Raw genomic sequence first — 22,517 nt, 5'->3', positions numbered from 1 at the left:
ATTACAATGGCAAACATTTTTTTATGGTACCAGGACATAGTTCATTTTATAACACAGGGAAAATGCTGAAAGTTGAAACCCAGGCACCAATTTGGAAAAAAAATGAAAATGTACGTGTGAAAATATATCTGGAAGTTCTTAATCACCCAGTTCTTTACATGCTGGATGCCAAAATAATTTTATCTCTTACTTAACAGCATGAGAGTTGCTTCAAACTAGCTTACCTAAAAAGGGATGCATAGCTGTGATTAAGAACTTCGGCAGAAGCCACAACAATAACATTTCCTATTCTATTATTCATAGAGGCTTCTGGAATTTTTTCAAGTTTTAATGAGATAGGTGGCTACACTTATTATTTTCCTCAAATAGTTCTTATCGATGATGGTCAATGAGAAACTTTTGGAACTGCACCAATACCATGGTACTTAGCACTCAGATACTTCATTATTACTACATTAATGGTGCATGGCACTTTGGAGAAGCCTAGAAAAGTATTGTCATAGATTTAACTTCTACCATTAATTTATTTATGATTACTAGATCATTTCAATTATTTATACTGGCAAACAAACTATTTCACTCATTACTTTCAATGAGGATAACATTTTACCCCTAGGAATACTTTGGCATGGGGCATAATCAATATATTAATGAAGCATGTTAATAGTCATAGATTATATAGATCATCATTAATTCTTGCAGCAGATGTTCTCATTCCATGATGCTGAAGAAGAGAAGACAAATATGTATAACTTTTGAGTTATCACCATGATAACTACCCAAAAGATTGATTTGATACATGAGAGTATAATTTACCTTGTTTTGTTTTCTCAAGTTGACCTCAACTTCCAAATATATGTATTCAACTGACTGATGATAAAAGTTAAATACTAGTTGTTACCCACAGGCACACTGATCAATATGAAACTTGCAGAGTTCAAGGATTTCAGGATTTTTGAGGTACTTCAAACACAATTGTACCACTAACAACTAAAAAGTGTTGGACTTTGATATCTAGGGGTTGACCAGTTGTCACATTGCATCAATATAGGGCTTAAGTAATTAGGCAGTTTGACCTGGGGTGTTATCATCTTTTATCAGTATGTTCATCCACTAAATCATCATTTTCTCTGATCTCCATCCTTTTGTTGATGATCCTGAGAACCACTTTAGCTGCTCAAAAAATCAAACTTATTGTTCTGTAGTCCTCACATGATGTAGCCTCAATGTTTTTCTGAATAGGAACTAACACTGATCTCAATATGTCTTCCGGCCAGACTCCTTCTTCATAGATGCTACAAATCAGACCATATAGACCCTTCCTCCCACATTTTCCTTAACCATTTAGCAGTTACGCAGGAATGTTGTCTACCCCCCATGGCCTTATTTGATTTCATCTCCCTTAGTGTAATCAGAGTCTGCCTCCGCTCTGTGGAAGCTGTCCAAATTGATCACGCTCTTCCTAAACCTGTGCCTAACCATAATATAATCTAACTGATACCTTTCTGAGTCACCTGGCATTTTCCATGTATACCTACACCTTTCGTGATGTCTAAACCAAGTGTCAGTGATGACTAATCCCCGTTTCCTGCAGAACTCAACTGCTTTCTCCCCGCAGTCATTCCCTGTGCCCAAACCGTAGTCCCCCACCTCATCACCATCTCTTCCTTTGCCTACAGGCTCATTTCAATCCCCCATCACTATTAAATGTTTCCCTGCAGGAACACATGCAATTATGTCCTTTAACTACTCATATATCCTATCCACATCTTCCTCCTTATGATTGCTTGGTGGCATGTTTACCTCAACAATGAACAAGTTGGACAGTTCTGCTTTTATCTCTACCAGTAATATTCTATCCATTGCTTACATTGATGCTAACATCATGCTAATAATGGCTGCCTCTTTTAGGAACTATATTTCATTGGAAGTTTAAACATTATAGAGGGTGATTTATATCCATTTATCATCTCAATTTTGGAAACAAAAATTTTATATTTTTTAAATATTGCAATGAAAGGAAATGCATATAATGAATGGCATTACAAAAAAATACTTTTGCTTTAACTGCAATATAATTATCATGAATTATAAAAACCTAAAATGAATGAGATGTACTAACAAATTGTACAAATTAGAATGCAGCACCAAACACCTGTTGCCCTTTTAATAATTGCAGTTTTAATTTTGGCAATGTAAATGTAAAAACATGATTTACTATTTTAGCCATTCATTTCACAAAAATGAGACACAGGGAACCATTAAAATGCATATTTAAATAAAATTTTTTTTTCAATTAATATTATAAATTTAAGTACTTAGTTTGTTCATCAAGGGTTGCAAGTTTCACCTCACACTACATTCTAGCTCCTCATGGCACCACTGACTTGACTTAATTGCTGAGATGCCAGTTTTTCAACTAAACCATGATTTTTCAACTCACATAAAAAATAATGAAAAAAGCATTCATCTCTTTGTGCAACTGAAAGCTTTGTGAAAAAATATAATGAGCATATTAGAACAGAAGAAAATTATTATTATTATGATTTAACACAAGATAAATTTCAAAAGTTGTCATCACCAACCTGGCTGATTCCACAGGAAGCAGGTTTGTAGCAGGAAGCAAGTCCAAGTTGTTGAATCACATCCCATTTTGACCCCTTACATGGTGTTTTCTTCTTTTTATTGAATATTGGTAATAATAAAAATAAAACATGCCATTTATGGTGTCTAAAATTCAACCACTAGTACAGCTTAATTCAGTTTAAGCAGGATTGCAAAAAGTTAACAAGTTTAGTTGAGCAATAAGATATCTCTCATCATTACACCATTTTCAAAATTCAACCAACTTTTCAAAGTTAGACGTCCTAACAGAGAGCTTAGGACAGCAAAGCCTATAAACATCTACGAATTGTATTGAGAGAGAGAGAGAGAGTCACAATGACTCATCACTGCCGAGTATATGAAAATTTATTAGGGGATAAGTACCTCCATTAATCCAGAATCCACCATTTTCAGAGAAGTTTGATAAGATTTATTCAAGTATCACAGGGTGTTTCTATTCCATCCTTGAACCAATGTACACTGTGCCATATTTTACAGGATATCACATGGACTATACTAGACAAAGTCAAAGCAAACTTTAAAAATTTCAATTTATAAAGAGAAATGAAAAAGAGTTTTGGAGAGCCAAATTCATAATTTAAAAAATGTTAAGTACTTATAATCATCTGTTTTCATTGATAATGATTATGATGTACCCTCTGATCGCATTCATACCTTCTAATAATGAAAATATTTTCGTTATATAAATTTTGATTTCAGCAAGGAACATGAAATTTTTTTCCATAACTTTCAGAAAAAATTAAGAATTCTTAAACTCGGGAAATCCCACCAATGAAAGAATAACTCACAAACATATTCTACTATCATCCTCAATAAAGAATTTGTGCCAGACATCAGTTTGTTTAGCTAATTAAGAAATGGCATCCACACTGGAAATAAAGATAAGTAAAAACTACAGGTACTAATTTAAGGATAACAGAGGTAACTTATCATGTGATTCTGGAACACAATCAATTCACTCATATTAGGATGTAAAAGAGCTCCTCTCACAACTATTGAAAATTAGCATTAATTATGGAACAGAGCAGAATAACATTTGAGGATCACACACACACAAAGTTTCCCCACACTATTCATCCATACGGCAAAATTTTCCATTTCTATAGATCAAGTTATCTTTGCAGGATCCTAGAGGGTGCAGTTAATCTTTCCTTGAATCCTGAGTGGGTATTTAGCCTATACAAAAAGGAAAGTACCCCACCTCATCAGATTCACAATAAGTGGAAAAAACGCTCTCTCCATCATAAAAATGCACATCTATTTTTCAAGATACCAAGTATACACAAATTTAATAGAAGGTGTTCAATTCTAAAATAGTTATTAATTAATCAATCTGTATACAATTAAACTCATACAAAATACAATTCTGACATATTTTTGAAGTGGAAACAACCATGGTATGCATGATTCACAAAAATTAGACAAGACAATAGTCTTTACCTTTTTAATGCAAAGAACATAAAAATGTTCAACATATCAACCACAAACAAATACTAACAAATCTGTGGCTCAAAATTTACACCATACTAATGTACGGGGCATAAGTCACCATCATTTCAAACATCCAAAAAAAGTTTACAGAGCATGTTCCACATTGATTTTAAGTTCTCAGCACTTGGATTATCACGTTCCAGTGCATCAATCCTTGAAATGGCTTCAAAAATTGCAGACATGAATATGAAAACAACCACCTGAGTTTGAAGCTACACTGTGGAAGAAACACTTCAGGAGCAAACACCTTACTCAGAATCACATCAGTTTTCTTCCTCCAGTTGCTGCAAGAGCAACATCCTCCTCTTTTCCAATTCATCCTCACTAAGCTCTCCCTCTTCACTCGTGGCCTGTGGTTGCTGCATTTGGCCCATGTGTGGAGGGGACATGTGGGATTTGAATTTAGGTGGGGGTGGTGGAGGTGGGGGTAAGTTGGGAGGGGAGGAGGGAGATGGCGGAGATCGAGGCCCTCTACCCATTGGCATCGGACGACTATTTCTGTCTGATCCCTTTCTTTGCCCATGATGGGAAAGGGAGGAGCCTTCATCCTCATCCGTGTGAAGTGGTGGTGATGGCTGTGAAATGAAAAGGCCAACATGGAAACTTGACAAGATCTATTTACCACTAATACTAATTCATACTTTTACACGTGGAAAAATCAGCTACCTGGGTACACACTAAATGCTCATGCCAATGACAATAATATCAGGTACGAGCATGACTAAGGTCAATTTTTTGTATAAAAAGGTATTAGGATATTCCTAAAAAAAACTCTGAGAAAATATCTATTCGTACTTTGAAATATTTTAACACTTACAGTGTTCTACCATTAATAGGAAATAACAAAGGGTATGTCATCACTACAATCAAAAGGTACAATCTCTTATACAAACTAAACCGGCAAGCTCCATGAGGTATAGGAACATGATTTTTTTTATTTTCATAATTGAACATACAAAGTAAACATGAATTATGTTCTGAAATGGGTGTGTAGGAAATTTTTTCTCAGAAACATTACACATGATTGTGAGTTGTGAGTTAAATTATGACATAACGTGGTTTAGAATTATAATAAAAGTTTGGTATTCATGATCAAAACATGATGACTGGATATCAAGTTAAAATAATACTTTTCTTGAATATTGACTTTGAGTTCCTTGTTTTTCGTATGTATAAATATCCCAAACCTACTCATCTCATAATGTATAAGATTCAACAATTGAAGAGCAACATTCATAATCACATAAAAGTGAGAGAGAGAGAGAGAACAAAGTCTCCTTACCTCAGCAATGATTAAACACCACTCAACTGCTTGAAATTGAAATATTTTGAGGCATTATTCAAATGCTAATAAATTTCCTTTCCTTAACATATCATCTCAAATTATTAGTTTTAATATTTCCAAATCTTTGAGAAATAACACTGAAGCAACCATAAAAACATTGTAATAAAATTAAATCAAGTTCTTCATCACCCACCAAATTAAATAATATGTATGACTATTTTTCCATTCTATGATAAAATATTTCAATAGAATAGCATAAACATCTAATAAAAAAATGAAATTGGCATTTGGTTATCTGGCAATACCAAAAGTTATTACTCTTTTGCAGCATCTAGGTTAGTAACAATAGAACTTTAACAAGCTGACTCAACATCTCTTCACTGCAAAATTATGCAAGTTGCATTAGAATACCATATGGTTATTTAACAAAACTTGAAATGAACTGCAAAGCAATTTACTATATTTGGCTTGTGAACAAATATGTAAAAATTAGTGGATTTCTTGTCATGAAATGTTCAACAGAGTATTGGCAAAAGAATAGCATTTCAAATGTGGTATGCTTTAAGTAAAAATGATCACGTTTGGAAATTAGAAACCCTTAAGGAGGTTTACCAGGTGCCAAATCATGGGGATAGAGTTCCTCAAAAGCACTAGAGCTTCCTCACCAACTTCTTTGCATATGGCAATTTCGATTACCCAGATTTGAAATAAAAAACAAAGCAACAAAAGACGACCTCTGATTTAATATGTTTTCATTTAGTCTATCAACATCATATGCCAATAAATAACATATGATAAACAGAATATCTTTGAGCTAAATTCCATGCATAAATACTGCTAATTAAAATTAGAAAAGCAAAGTACATACTAAACAGGCACTTTGATTAAATGCTGCAACACATACCAATATTTAAAAATATTTCCTAGTAAAATGTGGCTTTAAATTTTTTTTTACCTTTCTCAATAAATGAATGGAGCAAAAGAGATCAATGTAGTCCACAAATAGGTCCATTAATTATTATCAGGCATGCCATAAGAAAGCTAATTTAGATTAATGCAAGTAAAAATAATGTTATGAATTTAATTTTAAATTATGGCTAAATTAAACAAAAATAAAATTGTTTTTTTTTAATTACTCTTCTCATCTGTCTATTATACGATTTAACTGGTCCATTAGAAAGGTGTAACGTTTATTTGTTAATTTAGCATTCAAATTGTTCCTGGGATAAAATCACAAAATAAGTTAACATGTGAACATTATTCACCCTTTGCAAAGAAGTATTTTAAGTTTGTCAATGGTTTTTCATTTTTCTCATCCCACTTCCCAAGCCTATTGCCCAACTAACAAGGTATATTTTTCTGCAGGAGCATGCATCATAGTTCCATAACCTCTTTCCCAGGGCTACACAAGGTGGAATGCCAACCCAAAACTTGGTGCTCATAGAGAAGGGTATTCATTTGAGCACAATTATTTTTCTGTAAAACAGATGCTGTTACTCCACCCATATATGCTATGAAAGTGGTAGTCAAAATATTCAGTAGACACATAATCTATATTTCCAGTAAATTTGAATATATGCAGAAAACATTTCATCAAAAAAAGATATGCATTTTTAATGCAATGTCATAACACTCCTACTTTCAATTTCTATTATAAAAATCAAGATTTCCAGTGGAATTATGCTGCATGTAACAAATGACAGCAAGTTCACACCATATTCAGACAGAAGAGTTAAAATTATTCGCCTAATTCTCAAGCTGAAGGCCAAGATACAATGACTCAAAGGAAATCCACATGAAATTTGTAAGGATCTAACGGTGTCAAGTGCAAATCATCAGCAAAAATTTCCCATTTAGAAACCTAACCACATTGATCAAAATGTCAGGAATTATTTCCCATGCTAATTTGTATTTGGAACAAAGATTAATTAATAATTATGTCAATTTTAGCTCTGCTTAGGTCTTCTGTAATACATTCACATACATGTCACCATTGATATCATTTTTGTTCCTTTAATCACACTACTCCTGAAAATATTGAGAACTTGACTAAGGCCCAGATGGGTGCCAGTTCAAAGGAATGTCAACATCAATGCTTTGACTCATTACAATTATTTCAAAATCTTATACAAAATAATGCCAATTTAAGGGCAATTAAATGGATTTACTGCAGAGTGGGTTAGCTTTCGAATACCCAGCCAACCCCCAAGTCTAACACAATAAATCATTTATTCAACTGCATAGGCTAAAATCCAAGTGCTCAAATTTTCCTTGATTGATATTTCAAACAGTATTGCATTATGAGGGTAGAAAAAGAAAATTTACACTTCCACATAAAGATTTAATACTGATATGTTAATCGGCTGAATCATAAAGTGTGCAGGTTATTACCATTGTGACCTAGCAAAGAAAATTAAATTACATTTGCCACCATTGTATTGTACCACTATGTGGGTGGTTGAGAAAACTGCTGCTGAGTTCATATTTGAAAGAAACATAATTGAAACACTGCTAATTGAACACCCTTGTATATTTCCCATGTAAATAATACTTAAATAACTGAAAGGAAACACCTTTCCCAAAATTGAAGATTGGGTAGTGGATGAAACAAGTTTTTATGGTGATGGCCTTGGAACATGATTCCTGAGGAGTCATTACACTTTCAATCTGGGTTCTTGCTTGATTTTCATCTTAACAAAATAATATTGTAGTCGGTGTACATGATTAAATATTGAATTTACCAGTTTATAATTGTGGTAATATAATTTTGACATGCTATGAACTTTGTGAGTAATAAAGCTAGGCCATTTTGCTTAGTTAAATAATTAGCAGCTAGTTATTTCCTTCAGTTAATGTGGATGTTCTTTTTGTGGTCTGAAAAAATTAATTCCTTCCTTGTGCCACACTCACCTCAAAAAGTGCATTGCTGAAATAATCGATCCATAAGATGCCTTCAATCACTGCGTTATCTCTTCAAATTAACAACCATTTACTCTGGGCTTCAAAAATTTAGTCGGGTGCTTAAGTTGTCCCAGCTCAATCAAGTAGACCATAACAAACTTTCAGTTACAAATTCCATTGTAACCCAGGACATTAAAATATACATGCTCTAAGCAACTTTGCATTTCTTAAAATGGGAACATTCTATGTGCATTGTTGAGTTAAATAAATATCAATAATTCCACAGTACGATCCAAGTCACCCAAGCTATATGTAATCTAATAACTGGCACTCGACAGGAATAGTATTATTCAAAAATGTAAAGTAAATGAATACCAGCAAGTAAAATTATGCTTTGAACTGAATAAACCTTCAATTCCCACTCTACTGTCAAAATAACACTACATTTAACTGCACAAACTTTCATAATTTCTTACCACATGGCATTCACTTAAGATACTATTTCAGGTGATTGCTGGAAATGCATGTAGACAGGTAAAAAAATTACCTTCCAACATCCAGATAACAACATAATTGGTGGATGTTTAAAAATATTTTACTTATTTATATAGAATTCCACCCTGCCTTTAAAATCAATAGTTAAACATTGCCTAACCCAGACAAATTGACTACCACAAATTAATTCATGCCAAGACATGCACCAGGTATTAAGGTTGACTTCAAACATCAGTAAGTATTTTATAATGATGGGAATTTTTTATCTCTTGTATATAAAACTATTGTGCATTTATCAATACTACAAATCTACTCTTTCCCTAATTAAAACAAAAGATTTTTTTTAAACAGTGCTATCAGTTAGGAGCAACATTTATAATTTATAACTTCCAGAGAGATAGGTAATATGAGCCATCAGTGGAGTGCATAAATCCCAAAGCAAGGTGAAGACCCATCAATCAGTTTAAGGTATTGATTGGGTTAATAGCATAACAACCTTCAATGGGAAAAATACTCCAACAACAGGGTTCGAAATTAAGTGCCTTTCCTCTTTAACTTCAATCACATTTAAAGAAACAAATTTTAAAGGGAAACTTCAATTAGACCCATTTGCCCTAAGGAGAGAAATGTAATTTTTAAATCTGACCATTAAATATAGAAATGAATATGCCTTTAACTTTCCCAAATATAAAACCAAACACCACATACATTTCAAAAGACAATGCACATAAGAAAGATGCACCTCAAGACAGGGAGAAATATTGTTACTTAGATGAACCTATTTCTTGGCAATTGAAAAAGGTAGTAAATTAAATTTTTAATCAATACATACAACTTTAGGAAATCCTAGCAATTCATTCATTTTATATCGAGAAACAAAGCTTTTGAGCAGATGTGTTGAATCAAAAAAAATATCCAGGTACAATATGGTTCTTCACAGAGAAACCTTGAGATTAACATGCCGCAATACCCCATGGGAATATGCCCCACTGTTTTATCGAAATTTCGAATTGAGATTTCCGTCTATATTTTCAATTCCACTCACTAATGCCAAGTTTCAGGTAGATTGGTCGGTTGAAATATTTTATAAAACTCATGTCAATTCAGAAACTGAAGAATTAGATGTATAGTTTCAGAAAAAATTAATAACATAGTAATTGACAATAACTAATTACTTATTGATGAATTTTGGTGTCTTGAAATTTCATTTTTGTCAGTTAAATTATCATGTTTATTTTGTCTAGGCTGCGCCTAATATTACAATGGGGGTACTTTGTTTTACTAATATCTAAGAATAATTTCTCTTTGTTGATTGAAATGTTTCATGTGTTTCTGGACCACCTTAGTCTGATGCTCTCATTATCCATTCCATACCATTATTGGCTTAACAAGTGACATTTGCTCTTTATTCAAAATGTTTAATACTCCAGACTTCCTTGGATATGTACTAAATATTTATTTTTTCATTAAAAAAATTATAACATCAATTTCTTTATGCACCTTTCTAATTGAGAGAACACGAAAATTTTCCCACACAAGCTCAAATCTAAAGGAAATTTGGCAGATGGGGAAAAACTCATACATAGAAGGTCATCTGGCATAATAAACTAGAGTGTGTAAGTAGAATAGAAATTTTTAAAGCTATGAGGAAGTTGCTTATAATATAGTCCTACATGCACGCTTAATGCCTCCTGAACAGGAATTCATATTGCTGCACATATCAAACTGAATTGACTAATGTTCACATGAATACTTTTATCATTGAACAAATGTAAGAATTTAAATTTAAAAAATTAAAAGTACTACAGAAGAATAATTAAAATAAAATGTATCATACAGTAATAAACAAAGTGCTTCAAAGGGCATATGAAAAGAGCCACTTATGGAGGACACAAAAAGTATGAAGCTAAATCATGAGGCATAACAGCTCACAAACTATATGAACTACGAGTATCTAGTTATGAAAAATGCCATCAGCACGAGGAGCTATGCGGGAACGAAGAGACAGGCAAGTAATCCAGGTAGTTTCAAAAGATGATACATACCAATCATCAAATGAATAACCAATTACGTCTGTGTCCTTAAGAATACATATAATCATGTGTTTATGATACTTTCAATGATTAGACTTTTCCCATATATCTAACGTAAATCACATGTTAAGTTTATTAGAAAACAGAAATGATTGTTCCAATTCATTGGATTGAAAAACTGCAGCACAACTTTATTTATGTACCCTTAAAAAATCCAATCCTAAAAACATATCCCACGTATCACATTTATGTGTATTAGCTTCTTGCTGTTCATAGTAGGTAAAGCATGGAATTGACAATCAGGTATTCAAATAACTCCCAGCATAATAATGAAAAAACCATTGCATTTTAACTATTGCTAAACTGCATAACGCAAATCTTAGGAACCTTGATTTTGGCCACTCACTCATTTTGGTTTTAACTAGCATGGTTTAACATAATATTTTATTATACACAAGCATATCGGTGCTCTCAGCTATTTTCTACTCTGTTCTAATGAACTTACAGTTTTATATTCTAAATTATTAAAAATTGTTTTGCCCATTCATTGTGTTTCATTTGAATTTTCAGCCTTTTTTACAGAATATTTTTTTCACAGAAACTTTTTTATTGAACTTACCGTAAATAGTTAAATATTAGTCAAACCTCTGAATTTTCACTTCAAATTTCAGTTTTCTTACATATCTTGTGTATAAGATGACACTAGTTTTTTTTGCAATTATCACATGCTGCTAAGTTGATTCCAATGAATTAATAATAATATGTGAACGTATGCTAAATTCATATTATCAAGTAATAAGGGTGTAAAAGTATGTAATACTTTTAACAGTAGTTATAAATAAGAAAATCAATTTTTACTTTAATTATTTCAATTTAACAACCATTATTATCAATTACTATCAGGTAATATACCAGTTAAGGTAGGTTTTGGATGGACGTAACCACCAAATAAATATTTTGTCTCTCCTAACTATACATAACCCAACATGCTATTCTACACCATGACCCCTTCATCTCTGTATATTTCCTGCCTCCTTCATCCCATCCAACATCTCTATCCTATTCCTGGCCTTCCTTGTTTGCCTAACAGTCTTCGACAACACACTGCTGATCAATATACCCTTCATCCATTTTTTCTGCCTTCTTAAGATTTCACCAAACAATCTCCTCTCCTTGCCCACCATACCTAGCATTTCCTCATTTGTTTTCCTTTCGGTGTACTAAATCCTCTCCATCCTTCTCCACACCCACATTTCAAAAGCCTCCAATCTACGTCCATCCTCCTACTTTAGTGGCCATGTTTCCCCACCATACAAAACTACGCTCCATATCAAAGTTTTTACGAGCCCTTTCTCAACAACCTTACTCAATGACCCTGTCATCAACTCTCTCCTCCTTTTGAAAGCCTCTTTGCCTAGAGCAATTCTGCTCCTTATGCCCTTACTACTTTGAATAGGTTGGTCCAAAACACTTCCGAGATACATAAACTGTTCTACCTGCTCTAGTTTTTGCCCTCCTATTTTAATATAATTGATGGTTTCTGGCGTAACTTTATGGAACCGATTCATTGTAAATAAATGAAAGGACTAACTTTGTAGTTCCACACGAACGTTCGTGTGGAAATACAAAGTTAGTCCTTTCATTTATTCCTATTTTAATGTTTAGCTTAGCCTTTCTCTTTCTGGAAAATAGTATTAACTGTTTTATTTATATTGATTCTCACCCCATATCTATCGCACTGAGTTTCCAATTCACTCAGCAATGCTTGCAACCCCTTGGCTGACTGACTAACTAGAGCTTGGTCATCATCAAACCTGATTGATTTTACCAATTCCCCACTGACTTTCATTCCTGCCTCCAGTTCTTCCCATGCCTCTTTAATCATTTCCTTCACATACACATTTAACAGCACCGGTGATTATTATCAATATGATATTATTATTACATGGCAGTAATGGCAGTTAATATTGGATATGACCTAGTGTGAGTTGAGCTCACATTTCAAATAACATTTTTTTTGGAAATTATATAAGAGGGTCATCCGGAAAGTAGTACCCGTTCGTGCCGCATGAAGTGCTGACGACGCGAGTAGCCGCTGGACGAGGTCAGATAGCTTCAGTGGCTTGTCTGCCTTCTCTGAGCCAAGTTGCGTGACGCTAGCATTGCCTGTGTTGTTTCTGTGATTGTTTACAATGTTTAAAAAAATTGAGAACGCCGCCAGTTGTGAAGTGAGGGCAGTGATTAAATTCCTCAATGCAAGAAACGTTCGCCCATGTGATATTCATCGCCAATTAAAGGAGGTGTATGGAGACAATGTAATGGACGAGTCGTCTGTTCGGCGGTGGTGTCGCAACTTCAACATGGGGAGGGGGAACACACACGACGATGAGCGTTCGGGGAGACCGTCTGTCATTACAGACCAACTGGTGAGCTCAGTTGACGAATTCGTGAGGAACGATCGGCGCGTCACAATTGATGACATCTGTGAGCATTTTCCCAATGTTTCTCGAACAATTGTTCATGAAATTGTTAAACACCATCTGCATTATGCAAAAATTTGTGCAAGATGGGTCCCTCGCGTATCTCAATGAGCTGGCGGCGAAGGACTATGCAGCAGGAATACAGAAACTTGTCACACGTTATGACAAATGCCTTAATTTGCTTGGAGATTATGTTGAGAAGTAGTTTAAAGTATCCTCTTTCAAATAAAATTTGAGAAGTAGTTTAAAGTATCCTCTTTCAAATAAAATTTTTTATGTTTGTTAATATTTACTTTTGTGTCTTTATTTCACGAACGGGTACTACTTTCCGGATGACCCTCGTACTATCTCCCTCTTTCATGGCTGTGTCGACCCTCGAGTTTTTTCTGATTCATGGTAATTAGTAATGAGTTGTTTTGATTCATTACCAGCCCTTCCTTCATATGGATCAATTTTATTTAAACTAATCTTTACACCAGGCTGCTAGATGATTACTATTTATGGGTTTAATACCAATTCAACAGCATACATCAAATGTTCATATTTTATGTAACTTATGCAATTGAATGTTGATTAAAAGGAAAAAACCACATTTAGCGCTCTTCATAGAACAAAATTTGCAAGTATATGAGAGTTTAAAAAAAGGCTACTAAAATCAATGAAAATAGCATCTCAGGAAGTATTGCACAAATACACATGTACAAATATATACTATTAAGCATTAGTTTTGATTAAGTCTAAGAAAACCTTTCACTTTTGAAGAGGAGCAGGCTGTTGCCAAATTAAAAACAAATAATTGAAATCACTTATTACAAGAATTTAACTAGCAGGTTTCTTTTGGTAAAATTAGCAGTTTACCTGCAATTACTACTAAGGCTTTCAAAAAATCCTTTTAGTTGACCTGACAAAATTTTAACCATGTTAAGAATAAGTGTTCAAAATGAATATTATTTAAATTGGTTATAATTTGTACCCTTGGTACAATGTAATTTCCAGGTCTAATCCAATTTATTTATACTTCTTTAAAAAAAATTATATCAAGGCATCTTACTTATGCAAGATGGGCGTCAAGATGCAAAGAACGAAGTGGCAAAAACAACAAAGAAATTCTTCTATTTTTAGAAGTTTACAATAACATAAGGTACATACATCCCTGTCAGTTTTCTGGGAATAACCAGCTGAATTAATTGTGTTATGAAATAATTTTAATTATGATACAACAATAAGTTACCCCTTATGAACATAGCATGATCACCACATGTAATAGTTATAAATTAATGCCTTCAGAAAATGCTAACACAGGTTTTCACAATATAGTAATCCCTGTCCAATCACAGTTGTATCAAACATAGATAGAAAAATGTTATATTTATTTAACAATGCATTTAATAATAACAACCAATTTAATTGCATGCAACCGTGGTACCCTGACACCACCAGATTAATGAGATGGGAATTCACCAATCAGGCAACATTCTAATTCAATCAACCAATTAATTAATCAACCTACAGGGTTTTGCAGTTCAGGGTTTTTTACAAACACAATCTGTAAAGATGTTAAGGGATCACTATATTTAGTAAAGCTGCATTTTTAATAATTTTTTAAGCCCATAATTAGATCACCAATTATTTGTTAGCTAAATGATACCCGTCAAAGATGTAAGTCATGAAAGATGCATTGGCTCATGCAAAACATATTCCGGGATAAAAGCTTATTGTTTTTGAACCACAGGAAGATGACCTTTTAAAAAATGTGAACTGTATGGTATTGAAATGGCTATGATCAATTCCAAATAATTAATATATAGTTCATCGTTATAACTATTTTACACTTACAATTATTTAATCAGCGTTTTGGTAGAAATAATATAAAAACGCTTAATCAATGCATAGAAATTAATATTCTACAAAGTTGGTGAAGTGGTAACATTATCAGTGCGGGAATTCATATGATCCCCTTAGTTTTCCAAAAAAATAACTAATGTTTTCATTCTGGAGGGCAAGTATTTGCCAGCTGAGAACTAATATCCAAAGATAAGAAGGATAAAGGCACATGACATCATCATGTGGCATAGGCAGCCCATGTCCCACGAAGATAGAAGAAGTTATTCTAGGAACTAAATGAGAGCTCATAGATAATAACAAACTAACTTAAGCGATGAAACAATTTACTACAAAGGAATAAAGAGTGATCTGATATACTAAATGAAAGAAATGTACTGAAAATACAATTTTCATCCAGACTTTAATTTCAAAAAAAACACTCATTAGCATTTTTGACATTTTATAGGTAATTTATGATTTATAATGAGTGACATACATCATCAAAAACTCATGCCTTGTCTTTTGTTGCTATCTCTATTAATCAATGACAGATCGAATGCTTCCATTCTAGGAGATTTATTATTCTCCTAAACAAAGGTATCGAGATTTCACAATAAGGAGTGACACAACAATTTAATTTTCAAATCTACCTGTCTAAAAGAATAAAACTTTTGACTAAAGCACTGAGGATATTCACAATTTTTGTCCCCATAAAAGTAGCATTCATGGTGGGTGTATCATTAGTTAAATATTAACAAATAATTTATACAGTTATATTACATGTTATTACAAAAGTGAGAAGAAAACAGAAATTTGAATGCCAATTACTGGAAAAATATAGGTTTAATACAGCACAATTTATTTTAGGAGCTTTTTAAGGAATGGCATAAATCATAAAACATTAAATTTCAAACAATACCATTTAAATAACTCTTTCCCATGAAAATGTCAAGTTTTTCAAATGTCAACTCATAAAATTTGGGTCTGGTGATTTTCACTGTACCCATGAAATACCATGTCTGTTTACCTTGTGGTAAAACGAACATGGCCTATTTACGAATGATCTGAAAAATGAATGCTGGCATTACTAAAATACTTACTCGAAGGGGTTAAATGCAAGATTTCTCGAGTATTGAAAAATTTAAAAATTACTAATAATAATTTAGGCCAATGAAGGAATTGCACATTATTCCAGTCTTATCCTCTTTACAAGCCTACAAAAGTTAATTGCCACATTTTCAATTGATAAATGCTTCAATTTAATGAAAAAACAAAGCCTTGGGCAAAACAAAGTTTGGATAATACTTATTCTTGTGGCATTGTACTAGATTATAGTTTCAGTGCCCAATTTGCCACATTATAAAATCGCATTAGGAAATTGGAAAAGAATCATACATTAAAAGATTTCTGGTCACTTAAACGACATGAAATACAAATAGGCTAAATATTTTGTTAATTTAATGGTCCTCAAGTTTGATGGATGATTTAACCAGTCTTCAAATAAAAATTGGTGCTACTTAACATATTGGATTAGAATTCAGCCTTGTAAATTAATACTGTTACAATTATCTACAACGATTAACCATTTACACAACTTTGAATAGGAAAATAATTTGCCTTTCATTAACTATAGAAGAATGATATTTTGTGATAATTCATTAACTTTCCCACAACCTACCAGAATTGCAACAGCCTCCCAAACATAAAATTTAAGCATTTTATTTCCTTGAATTTTTGTCAGTGGTAAAATCAGCATTAAAACTAGAATATTTTATTGGCTGATTTCTTCACATGGCTGGATTTATTTGGTCGGGGACCATGTCCGACAAAAATATATCAAAAATCATTTACTTAAATACCTATTTGATCATTTTTCCAGTATATTGGAAGAAATATACATAAGCACCCATATTATACACTTCTCCTCAATAATGAATACACGAGGCAATAAATTTAACTATCTAATACTGATAGGTCTAAGAGTACATGATTTCACTGCTGTTCTTAATAAACAGCATCTCTTTCCATACATGTTTTCTAAACATGAGAGTGGAACAACAATATGGTCATGCAACTTGAAATGGCTAAACTCATTCATACTTTTTTATAATTTCCGCAAAGTATTTAATGGGACCAGGGCAGATGGTAAGCCTAATTCTGTGAAATATGTAACAAAATAAACAGGCAACCACTCCTGTCCATTTTCTGAGATCATATGATCATGGGAATAAATAAGCCCCACCATCTTATTCTCACATCCCTCAGCCCACACTTACTGATCGGCTGCTACGAGAAGCCTTCTTCTTCTTGCCCTTCCGTCGTCTTGATGATGACATTCCCATGGAGGAGCTCCCTTTGCGTGACCCATGCTGGGATCCACCTGCTCCTTCACTGTCCGAGCTCCCAACCCCTGAATTGTTATTGCTGGGACTTCTTGATTTTGGAGAATGTCCCCTCCCACCACCTGGCCTTCTGTGCTTTCCAACCATGCTACTACCATGGCCTCTACGATCATCATCTGAAAGGGAAGGCTGAAAGGCAACAGAGGAACTTAAAAAATACTAACATAGAGCTTCTACCCTGATAGTACATCAGGATTGGCAACAAAGCTATATAGTCACCTCTCCTCAGTTTTTCAAAATAATTTTATACACACAATAATTTTTTTAAAAGAGGCATTTTAGAAGGGCCCATTTCCTGCCTTTAAATCCTCTAGCCAAGCAATCAAAGCTTAAGTGGCAGGCAACATCAAGGGCAGATATCCCTCTAACTAGCTTACTATTCGAAATGGCATTGCAATTTCCACCAAAGGAAATACTACAAGTCATTACTGCCCATTACTCCTATGGTAGAATATGTTTATAAATATTGCAGTCCTCAATGCAACATATATCCATCTCATCAAGGCCACTGTAAATATTATATCAAAAACGCAGACAACTTCGAAAAAATAATTAATACTTCATTTTCTGTCTGGATATAGCCTGTCTCGTATATTTTGCACTTCCTCTACCGCATGCAGTTGATTTATTTACAAAAGGGTAGAATAAACTAGATTTAATGGCATAGGTACAATTTATGCCCACATTGAAAGTCATCTCTAAGATAAACTGGAAGTCTCTTAGACCACCAATTCACTTGCAATTTTTATCACAGAAAGCTCTTCAGTGACTCCCAGAGCTGGCAGACATCCAATCTAATTGCATAGCCCTAAAACTATTGTTTATTATTCATGTTTCTTAGAAAGGAAAATTATGTTTACTCGATATATTTCTCACATGCAGAACTTCATTGTAATTTTCTCGTAAATATTTAAATATTAAAATCTCGGGTCTTCATCGTTTCCCTTCCCCATAACTAATCCACTCATTTTTCAACATATTCATTGATCTTCCCTTTCATGTGCCCAAACCATCTTAGCCCTCCCTCCTGTACTTGTTTGCCAATAGATTCAATCATGACAATGAAATCTGTGTTGTAGTCATTCCTTATCCTATCCCTCCTTGTTACTTCACACATCCTCCTCAATATCTTCATCGCATCAATGACCATCTTCCTCTCCTGCACTTATAAAATTGGCCAGGTCTCTCAGTCAAAGAGTATAAAGGACACCTTTTTCAACACAGACTAACATAAATTTATTTTAGTCTTACTATTCTCCTTCTCACTCCACAGTGCCCCAAATATCTATCTATTGTTAGTTCACTCAAACTTTATTTAATTTTTGGCATTCAAAATAAATTAGTAGTTTGGCATTTTATAGGTGATGAAGGACTTAAAATTTGAACTATGTTATCACTTCAGAAGAAATCAAATACTGGAAATTAAATTCAGCAATTGAAACTGGAACAAGCTTCACCTTATTTATTACCACAGAAAAAGGACCAAAGCCATGAATTTTCACAGGCTGTAAACATAAATATGTTATCCTAAACATTCAGCACAAAAATATAAAAAATATTTATATTGCTCCAAATCCAAATTTTAAATTGATGGGGAATTGATTCCACAAAACACCAGTTCCGCTTCCAGGACATTGACATAATAGTTAATTATCTGGAATATTCATAGTAACAAGTTACGTCATAAATGAAGCTCCATTTGCTTTCTCATCAGTGATCAGGCACACTGCTAGTAACGATGTCCCATCAGCTGTGCACTACGGTTATTTCTATGCACATGTAATGTACAGAGTCATTTTCTGGGGTTCGACATCAAAAACCAGTAAAATATTTTAAATAAAAAAAGGGCAGTTCAAAATATGTGTAATGCATCTTTTAATGTACCCTGTTGCCCTCTCTTTAAAAAGCTTCACATTCTGACTTCTTACATGAACGTATATATGTATATAACAATCATCCGTGTTAAGTGCAGCATCCAATTCTACAATTGCAATGAAAATTATCATACTTATTATATCAAAACCTATAAAAACCTGCATCAATCATTTGTAAGAACTTAAAATGCAGCACTTGGGCCAAAAAATATGGACCTCATTCTTTTTCATAAGTTACCGGACAAAGTGAGGAATCTCAATAAAATATCACAATTTAAAAAAATTTGTGAAAATCCATTAAAACATATGATCTATTCTATCAATAAACATTTGAACCTATAATTTGTGGCTATATTGTTTTCTTTGACATGTCCTATATTTGTACCACAAATTATTGGACAAAATAAATTATTAGATTTGGCTAGTAGTAGCACGAAGAGGAGACAATATAAAAAAAGCATGAAACTCATCACTAGTCACACTGAAAGTGCTGATTAGCTGCACTGGTAGTAATTATTTTCTAAGAGTGGAAAATACTTTATTTTATACACATGGATGTATACCAGGGTGATTAGACATGTAACTTGGTTTGTATACTAATACATGGTTTTAGCATCACCAGTTTATATAACTATAATATTTCATTCCCCTATTGTTGAATATTCTATCACTAAAGGTTAGTCCCTTTAATACTAGTTGTCTGACAGCAGTTTAAACACACCTGAGTTGATTGCCAGTCGAAAATCAAAAGAATTCAAAGTCAAGGTGTGATTCAGTTCTTCATTTTCTAAGGGCAAACAGCATAGGAAATCCATGAAAGGACTTCTCCTACATTGGGCAAATAATGTTCTTCATACAAATATGTTCGATTTTGGATTAACGAGTTCAAGTGGGGCAGAAAAATCACTGAATATACACTGTGTCCCGGAGACCCCTAAAAGAGCTGTCATGCCAGCAATCATCAATAATGTGAATATTTTTTGGGTGGATAGATGAATAATAGTGCACATATTAGTAGAGTAGATGGGCATTTCAACTGGGTAAGTATATTCAATTGAGCACAATGAATTACACATGAAAAAGCTTTTTTGCAAGGTGGGTACCACGTTTGCTCACAATAGAGCAAAGGTGGATTTGAATGCATACATCAGTCCACTGTTTGGAGGTGTTTAAGAAAGGTCAAATGGATTTCTGCAATGTTTCATGACAATAGTTGAAATAAGGATTCATCCCCATACACAGGAAACTAAACAGCAATTCAGCCAGTGAACATTACAAGGAAATAAGGATTCAAAATAAGGGAAAGATCATTCCATCTGCCTGTAAGCTGATTGTTTCAATGATTTGGGATGCAAGAGGAATCCTTTTTATCAATTACCTCGAGAAAGGTTAAACCATCACCGTGGAATAATAGCTGTTATTTCTGGTAAAACTTAAGGCAGTGATAGCAGAAAAGAATACCCTTGAATAGTCAGGAGATGCTCTCCCACCACAACAATGCAACTTAAACAACGAAAATGCCATATTGCTCAAAAGAAATTGGAAGAGTTAAGGATCCTAACCATCCTGCTTCCATCCTATTCACCCACATTGGCTCCCTTGGACTTCCACTTATTCCTCTTGAAGTAAAAACTTCAAGGCTCATCAAAATTTGGAACCAATGGCGTGTTGACCATTAATGCAAACTTAGACAGCCTCAAAGAAACCCACTTCTGCGGATGGATAAAAAATTTGGGAAATGCAGAAAAAAGTTGCTGAACTTTGGCGAGTTTATGCTGAAAAATTAACTACTTTATTAAAAAATTTTTTAATAGCAAACCAAGTACTCATCAAACCTCCCTAGTATTTCATAATTCATGATTTGAAATTTAAACTACCTCTCATGGCAATAAAGTAACCCTTAAATGGTAGGTCTTATCCAAAAAAATATTCCAAAGTTGTTTATTTTTAGGAAAAGTTTATATACTTCAGGCAGCATTACTCTTATGCCTCAGAGTGACACTAGGGCTACCATGGTGAGAATTTTTTATGAAAGTGCCCATACCAACCATTAATACTAAGCTTACCCAGAAAACAGCCCTATCGATCATCAATAATGTTTGTTCCAGTTCAGGTAATTGCAATTAAAGATTCACCATAGCTATTATTATTTTTGGAAATTCTCACACTGCCTCCAATTCCAAGTACACATTTCATAAAATACGAATTAAATCACTAAATCAATAACTACGACATAAATTAAGTTTCACATTTTCTCTGAGATTTAATAAGTCACATCTAAGAACATTATCTCATCTCCTTTTGTTGGAAAAAGAGAAGATATAAGTTTAGGCATTCCATCTTTCTTTAAATGAACCTTTAAAATTAAATTCTAGGCATAAAGTGATACTCTAAAACTTTTATGTATATATTAACAAAAATTTTATTTTGCATAATAATGTGGCCACCTTATTTACCTTTTCATTGATTATTGTATCTACTAATTTTTACCAATCAACATGTACATAAATAGCAAAGTTTCAATGCATAATTATACTTCTCATGGCATTGACATTCTCTTAAAAAATTTGTCTACGATATCTAATTTTTATTTCTCATTCCTATTCACAACAGTTTTGTAATGATCTTCACATGGATTGCAATATGCTTTATCTTCCCAAACATTTGGCAAGCTATGGCATGTATGCAGTACTTCATCACCTCATTATATTATTTAAACTGTGGACCGCTTCTGACTCTGTTTCTAGCTCTAAATTAGCTGCACTTGGTGAATTTTAATTGCAGTTCCAGTGAATACTAAGTTCAGTAGAATACTCCAAAAAGGATTTTAATAGTTGGAGTTTGAGATCACTAATTTTTTTATGTACTGCTATTGCTAATCAGCAACATTTTAAGGCACTCTAATCTGCTAGTATGAACTCTTTTTGCTCAACTTTACCATCAAACCGTTCTTAATTTTCTGCTAATGATCTGACATATAACGGAGACCAGGAATATAAATAACAAAATATTTTTACTCTTGGGAAAAGCAGCACTTGATTTACTAGCTATCCAAGCCACAAGCTGTTCAACATAGAGGGTTTACCCAGTTGAAGGCCAAACACTAA

At 33.4% G+C, this 22,517-nt stretch overlaps 1 protein-coding gene across 1 annotated transcript in view; it reads right to left on the bottom strand.

Moving 5' to 3' along the window:
• Nucleotides 1–3,038: 3,038 nt before the first annotated feature.
• Nucleotides 3,039–22,517, bottom strand: part of Prp40 (pre-mRNA processing factor 40) — a 68,644-nt gene continuing 49,165 nt past the window's right edge. The window contains exons 16-17 of the mRNA XM_071583480.1: nt 17,411–17,665; nt 3,039–4,691 (exon numbers count right to left, since the gene is read on the bottom strand). Coding sequence (XP_071439581.1) covers nt 4,380–4,691; nt 17,411–17,665 — 567 coding nt within the window. The 3' untranslated portion in view covers nt 3,039–4,379. The remainder of the gene's footprint in view (nt 4,692–17,410; nt 17,666–22,517) is intronic.

Source organism: Hetaerina americana, unplaced genomic scaffold (genome assembly GCF_022747635.1).
Source record: "Hetaerina americana unplaced genomic scaffold, ioHetAmer1.1.p SCAF_14, whole genome shotgun sequence".
NCBI classification, from domain to species: domain Eukaryota; kingdom Metazoa; phylum Arthropoda; class Insecta; order Odonata; family Calopterygidae; genus Hetaerina; species Hetaerina americana.
The sequence above is the reverse complement of the archived record's forward strand: the minus strand, read 5'-3'. Positions and strand labels throughout refer to the sequence as shown.